General features: G+C 31.6%; 1 protein-coding gene across 1 annotated transcript; it reads left to right on the top strand.

The window, feature by feature from the left end:
• Positions 1–4,591: 4,591 nt before the first annotated feature.
• LOC104882441 (uncharacterized) lies at positions 4,592–5,455 on the top strand. The gene has a single exon (XM_010665654.1). It carries the CDS (start codon positions 4,592–4,594, stop codon positions 5,453–5,455), a length of 864 nt encoding a protein of 287 aa, XP_010663956.1.
• Positions 5,456–7,982: the final 2,527 nt, after the last annotated feature.

The raw sequence follows: 7,982 nt of genomic DNA, 5'->3' as shown, positions 1-7,982 counted from the left end.
AAACTACCCACCATTTCTGTGCTAAGGAACGAGGTTGAGTCATCAGACAAAATATCGTGGATCTACGAGACTTTTGAAGACATCGATTTGATTCTTCACCGCTTGGAATTTAAGGTTTGAGAACATCCAAACCTAAAAGTTAATATCTTAACCATAAAAATCAATTTTTGAAAAATTGATATTACTTTCATTGCATAAATCTAAGATGTCAACATAAGATTATATATAAATTTTATATAAAAAAAAAAAATTGAGCAAAAGGTTTATGTGATATTTGAGTATAATTTAAAAATTAAGATATGAGTGAAAATACAAAGTTATTTTTTGTAACTTTGCCTTATCTTTTGTTGTTGAATTTGAGCCCATCACAGTGACCTTGGGTGGATTAGTTGTGCTTTATAATACTTAAAAGCAATTTTTTTTTTGTTTGTTTGGAAAAATATTAAAAATCTTTAAAATCTAAATACTTCTTTGAAATGATTCTAAAATTACAATTGATGAGTTTTTCTATGTGAGGTTGAGCTAGTGCATTAGTGTTCAAATGCATCTCACTCATGTTTAAGGCGTCTTTCATTTATTTTTAAATAATCAATCTAGTCCCCTTGGTTTTGAGGCAAAATTGAGAAAAATTTCATTTTTTGTAAAGGGACAAGAGGACTAGTTGATTGCCTAAGTCAACTGATCGAGGTGCATTGTTGTGGATTGCTCAAACCTTATTTTAACGATAAGTATTTGTTGAGATGGAAGTTTAAACAGTGAAACTATTGGTTGACTAAACGGGTCAACTAGTTAAGATTTTTCCCTTCAAATGGTCACCTAAGGTTCCAAAGTCTGTTCTGGGGTGGGGAATGACCTCCAATCATTTGTCGAGGTTCCCTAAAAGAACAAATGGATCATGGGAAGGGAAATAAGGGTCTCGATAGCCTGATGATTAGATGTACCTAAGGTTCAAAAGTCCATTTTGAGGTGATGAACAACCTTTAATTACTTCCCAAGGGTCCCTAAAGGAACAAATGGATCGTGGGAAGGGAGATAGGGGTTCGAGTAGCCTGAGAATTGGATATATAACCAATTTTCTTAAGGATGTACTTAAGGTTCCAAAGTTCGTTCCGAGGTGGGGAATGACCTCCACTCATTTTTCGAGGATCCTTAAAGGAAAAATGGACCGTGGGAAGGGAAATAAAGGTCTTGGTAGCCCTTGGATTAGATGTACCAAATTTTAATAAGAATGCATCTAATTTTCTTAAGGATATACTTAGGGTTCCAAAGTTTGTTTCGAGGTGGGGAACAACCTCAAATTACTTCCTGAGGGTCCTCAAACAAAGGAACAAATGAACCATGGGAAGGGAGATATGACTTCCAATAGCTCGAGGATTGGATGTACTAAATTTTCTTTAGGATGTACCATATTTTATTAAGATTGTACTAGGGTTCCAAAGTTCATTCTAAGGTGGGGAACAACCTCCAATCACTTTTTGAGGGTCCCTAAAGAAACAAATAGACCATGTGAAAGGAGATAGGGGTTACCAATTTTTCTTAAGGATATACCTAGGGTTTGAAAGTCCGTTTTAGGGTGGGAAACAACCCCTAATCACTTCCCAAGGGTCCCATAAGGAACAAATGGACCATGAGAAGAGAGATAGGAGTCCCGGTTGCTCGATGATTAGATTTATGAAATTTTCTTCAAGATGTACTTAGAGTTCCATAGTCCGTTCCAAGGTGGGGAAATACCTCTAATCCCATCCCAAGTGTCCCTAAAGGAATATATGGATCATGAGAATGGAGATAAGAGTCCCAGTTCCTCTAAGAATAGATGTACCTATTTTTGTCAAGGATGTACCTAGGATTTCAAAGTTACTTCTAGGATGGAGGAGGGCCTCTAATCACTTATTGCAAGTCTTCAAAGGAATATATAGACCATGATAAGGGAGATGGGGGTTCTAGTTCCCCTAGGAATTAATATACCTATTTTTCCTAAAGATGTACCTATTTTTTAATGAAATTATTATAAAAGGTTAAATACAATTTTTTTTTTTTACAAAAAAAAAGTATTTTCTTTTATATTTTATTTTAATTAAAAATTTGAAGATTTTAACCAAACAAAAAGTGAAATCCATGATCAAATTAAAACCATAAGAAAAAAGATAGAAGCATCATCACTTATTGTGATTTTGATATGATAAATTTAAAATAAAAATAAAAATAATAAAATAGTATTACAAATATATTTTTACTTTTATGTGTGATAGGATTTACAAAGTAAATAAATATTTTATTTAACATTAATATAAAAAAAATCTTATATCATAAACCTCTAAATAATAAAGCATAAATTTTAAATTTAAACCTTAATTTATCAAATGTATTATTATAATTAATATTTTAAATCATCAAATATATTATTTATGGGATAATATTTCATCTTTGACAATTATATATTTATATTTTTATTTAATTTGTTATATTACTATTTATTATATATTATGATTTTAAGTTTAATATGTTCAAATAATAATTAAAATCAATAAATATGGAGACATTAGAAAGTGAAAAAAATTAATATTAAAAGAAGTTTTATGAGTATACATGAACATTAAAATTAATATTTAATTTTTTTTACATTAAAATTGAAATGGTAAAAGTAAAGTTTTAAAAACTTTTTTTTTTTATGTGACGGAATATTGACTTTTGAAAACATTTTTTCAAGAAGGTCCCGATTTTCAAAGAAATAGATAGACATGAAATTACACCTATGCTAGCCTACAAAATCTAAAGTAACTTTAAGCTCCTTCCTTGCACCTTCCCATAAAAGTTGCCTTCAAATCCATTATTCTTCTTGATAGAGAATTATTTTAATCAGATAATTCTCTTTGGCTGCATGCGATTGATAGAAACTATTATATTTTAATATTTTGTTTTATTATCATAAAAATTTGACACCTTTTGAACAAAAGGAAAAAAATAAAAATTAAAAGATTAGTAAAAATTAAAAATTTAAAAACTCTCATAGATTATATAATTAAGAGTCTGTAAATAATTTTAGTCTTTCTAATATTTTTTAAAATTTTATTTTTTAAATATTAAAAATGTTAAAAATATTTTTTAAAATTATTATCAAATACCTTATACATATAACTACTCCCTAATTATATTTCAAAATAGAGGACAAAAGATCATTTCTTTATCAAAGTTCATTCAATGTGCTTGCTTTGATTTCAAAATCTAAAATTTTTGGCTGATGGGCAGAGAAGCAAAGGAAGGGGAAATGATATTAAGAAAATTATTCAAGCATAATATGAAAGAAAAAAAAAATAACAAAAATGGTATGGGTGGAAAAGAGGAAGGAAAATTATTAAAAAAATATGGAAGACGTTGGAAAAATGTATTTTTGATGATTTTAATCTGATTATTTATAGAAAAGTTGATGAAAGAAAAAAAAATATGGTAAAGAATATGCTTAAACAAATTTTTCTTAACTTTTTAAAGGAAAATTTTGAGTAATTTTTCTCTCTTTTTCTTTAATTAGTAATTTCCATATAAGAAGGGAGATGGACATCTTTTGATGATGAAGGTGATCGATCATGAGTATGACGTCAGCCCATACAATCACGTTTATTATTATTGTTAGGAGAAAAGATATGAATGCGTAGACTTGGGCATTGACTTGGAATGACCGGAAGAAAAAGGTAACGTTAAATATAATTTTTCAATTTTTTAAAAATAAAAGTCGTTTTCAATGGGAATGCTTTGGAGAATAGTAAAACTTCATGAATGGCATTTATTTGATTGGTTGAAAGACTCTTGAGATACATGAATGTTTTTTTTTTTAATAAATTTGTTGACTACAATTAAGTCATATTCTTGTATTATTCTGTTTTCATACTTAGGGCTACTTTGGTATTATTGTATTTTTTTTTATAGAAAAATCAAGAAAGTATTTGTAAAATTACACAATCAAGGTGTGTAATATTAATGACCAAAATAAATAGGCTAAAAATGTAATTATTTGTGATACTACCAAGAGTCATAATATTATAAATATTTAAAATGTTATTATTGGAAGCATCAAAGAGTATTGAGAATTTGATATTGTATCCATTTGGTAAGTTCATAATTTCCTTGGTAGGATGATTAAAGGCAGAGACAACTAGGAGTTTAAGCACGTCTGCTTCTATAAAAGCAGCAGCTTGGCGTTGTGGTGAGCCCAGTTTGGCTGATTCCGTACCTTCTCCTCTGCACTGTGCTTCTTTGAAGATGTTCTCCTTTGTCCCCTTTACCCTATTCTGGGCTCCTCCCTTTCATTTGATTCTTGGGCAGCTCCATTTCAGTTTCCCAAATACAATCTATGTCTGGTGTTTTCCTTTGATTCTCTACACCATATTTTGATCAGAAACTGGCAGAAATGTGTAGGTAGCTTTAGTTTGCTTTCTCCTATTTTTGCTTGAGAATAGCAAGATTAATGCTATATATCGATCTCCCTAAAGGTATTCTCAGCCGTGGTTGCTGTGGTTTGATAAAGGAACCGAGTTTTTGAGGTTGCTTCTTCTTTCTATCATTTCTTTCTTTCTGGTTTAGAACTTGTTATAGAGCTATGGCCTCAGACATGCTTTGGAAGTATATTTGTAATAGTATAAGCAGATTCCATATGGCCATCTGGGTTGTCAAGCAGGTGCTGTTATCAATAGGCATCATCTCCACTGTCCTCATGTTGAATCCAACACCAAAAATCTCATACACATTCAGCCTCTTATGTTATGGTATTCCAAGCTTTTGTGCGTGGTTGAAAATCTGGTTGTCTCCCCCTTATGCTTACATTATTATCAACTTCATTCTCATCCTCATCATTATCATTGCATCTTCATTTTCATCTTCTCCATCTTCATCTTCCTCCCTTGTAGAGGAATTCACTGCACTGGACTACTCCTCCCTTGTAGAGGAATGCACTGCACCACTGGACTACTCATCAGTAAAAGATGTTTTGTTAGAGGTCTCCGGTGATGAGGAAGCGCCTGTGAAAACCTCCATGGTGATGGACGACAGTCGCTGGAACTGCATTGCCGAAGAGACAGCGGTGAAATTGGAGAGCACAGCAGTTGTTCCAGGGCAAAATGAAAGCCTAGAGGCGACATGGAAAGCGATCTTGGAGGAACATGGGATTCCAGCCACACGGCACCTCAGGAAGAGCGAGACATGGGATATGCCACCATCATGTGGTGATGGAAGCAGCAGCTTGGTCCCCAGGGAGAGGGAGATGAGGAAGTCCAGCACTTTTGTGGAAGCAAGGTCATCGTTCAGGGAGACTCAAATTCCATATCTGAGGGAGGATGAATTGCTAAGTCATGATGAGTTGAACAGAAAAGTTGAAGAATTCATTCAAAAGTGTAGGAATCAGATGCGACTGGAGAGAGTTGAATCAGATCAACGCCTTATGGATATTCTCAATGGAGGAGTATGATTACTTGTAGCTAGCATACTACATATGCATTATGTAAAAGAGCTTATTAGAATAAGATTATATGTGGTTCATTACAAATTCTAATTAACCTTGTAATGGGAACTCTCTTGGCAACCGGAATTTAGTCCTCTTGCATCCTTCAATCTAGACTTTTGAAAAACAAAATTTCTTGCCAAGAACCACTTTAAAGTTTGAATCTTTTAAATGGAGAGCTTAAACAAGATAAGAATGGGGTTAGAAATTTAATTTTTTTTAGAGTGATCCCTACCTACCTTTTGTATCTTAGTAGTATATGAAGATCATAATCCATAATATTAATTAATTAGTAGAAAAAGGAAAGAACAACATCCAATGGGTGATGTTTTCTTTTCCAAAGAATTGATGGAGGCTAAGGAGGCCACAAACTCGTTGCTTGAGTTGGAAGATTGGGAGCACTTATTTGCTATGCTTTGATGCCAAGCCAAGCTATATATTATTGCTCACTATGCTTTGTGGACTGTCCTTTTATTAGCACACCCACCACATCTTTTATTACCATGCTTATTTGATTATTGTATATATATGTATTTAAAATTTTGACAAAGAAAAACATTTCCAAGTATTACAACACACGTCTAATTTTAAAAAAAAATTCAAATCTAAACATAATCTTAATACCATATTTGAAGGGTGTGGTTCATGAACATATTAAGCAAAAATTTGACGTTTTCAAACTTAATATCATAGATGGCTCCAAAGGATGCCGGAAAAGGGGGACCCAAAAGAGTTCTAGAAAGAGGAAAAAAGTTGAAGAGGTGAATTTTCAAAGCATGCATGGCCGGCCAAAAGACCTCCACCCCGTAAAACGAAATGAGATATGTATCAACCTTTTGGAAATTAATTTTCATATTTTGATGTAACTTGTAGGCCCATGGCTTTGACGTTTAGGCCTTTGGGGGAATGATCCCTAGCCTACTGCGCCGATAACATTTGTGAGTGTTCCCCCGTATGAGTTGGTAGAATAGGGCAGCCACTTCCTAGGTGGGTCATGCCTTTGATACCAACTACATTTCATTGGAAAAAGTCTGTTTCCACACATAGTAAAAAATTTATAGAATAGAGAAACCTAAGGCCATGGTGGGTTTCCAAAAGTAAGACGGGAAGAAAAGGCCATGGTCGGTTTCCAAAAATAATAGAAAATACTAAATGTTAGGGAAATTATTAAAGTGGGCCTATGCTTTATATTTAATTAGCTATTAGGCTTGGGCATCTCATTAAAGTGTAGGCTTTATTTTATTTTTTATAATGGGCCAAAAATAAAATAAAATAGACGGTAATGCTACAATACCGGAAATCACTTTTCATACCATACCCACTTTTTTAGGCTAATAGGATTAAGACACATGACATCTAAAACAAATAAGAAAAAGCCATGGGAATTAATCCCATGCAGCACACATTGTTAACATCTGTTACAATGATCAATTATAAAATCATGTTTAATATAATTATTTTGTTTTAGAAATTTTTTTTTATGAAGCAGAAAAATAAAGAAAATTTTGGAAAAATAAATTGGAAATTTTTTTTATTTTTGTAATATAAAGTGATTAAATCCGAGAGGTAAAGATAAAAATTAAATTTAAAATAAACAAAAAAAATTCAAAATAATTTGGTGATATAATTTATAAATTAGGGAAAAGTAAATTTAATTTATTTTAACATCAAATTATTTGTTGACAAAATTGGATGAATATTTGAAGTGTGAAAAGCAATATAATTGGTTTATGAAGTGAAAAAAATGGGAAAAAATAGAAATAAAATTTTAAAAATATATATTAATTTAAAATTAAATTAGTTGTGTACTAATTATTAATTGAGAAATATATGACTAAATTATTTCTTAGCGTTTGAATTGAATTACACAAAAAAAATTGGTTGAAATATTGAAAATACGAAAAATGTATAATTAGTAACAATATGGAAATCCAAACCCCTCGCTGATTTTTTTAGTAAATTTCCATTTTGAATTTTTCAAGGATCCATTTAACACCTCCAAATGTACTGAACTTATCTAAACAATATCTAAGTCATATGATGTCCCAAATTTAAAAAATAAAATAAAAATAAAATCAAAGAAGTGGAGAGTAGGGAGGACACGAAGAATGCGAGATTCCTCACATTCTTCGTACCCTTTCTAATCTGTTAGTATTTTTGGATTTTGATTTTTTTGAGCATCATTTGAACACCCACTAAGTGTAATGAACGAATGTAAACAATATCTAAGTTATACGAAGTCCCTAAACATTTTTAAAACATCATAGAAGTGGAGAATGGAGAGGGTACAAAGAATGTGAGGATTCCTCACATTCTTCATACCATTGCTAATTTTTTAGTATTTTTGGATTTTGATTTTTTCCAGGTATCATTTGAACACCTCTTAAGTGTAATAAGCTCATTTAAATAATATCCAACCTATACGATGTCCCAAATTTTTTTTAAAACATCAACGTGCAAAGTTGACCATAGGTCCAATTATCTCAGACCATAC

Source organism: Vitis vinifera, chromosome 17 (genome assembly GCF_030704535.1).
Source record: "Vitis vinifera cultivar Pinot Noir 40024 chromosome 17, ASM3070453v1".
Classification (NCBI taxonomy): Eukaryota; Viridiplantae; Streptophyta; class Magnoliopsida; order Vitales; family Vitaceae; genus Vitis; species Vitis vinifera.
This window is presented reverse-complemented; position numbering and strand designations above follow the sequence as displayed.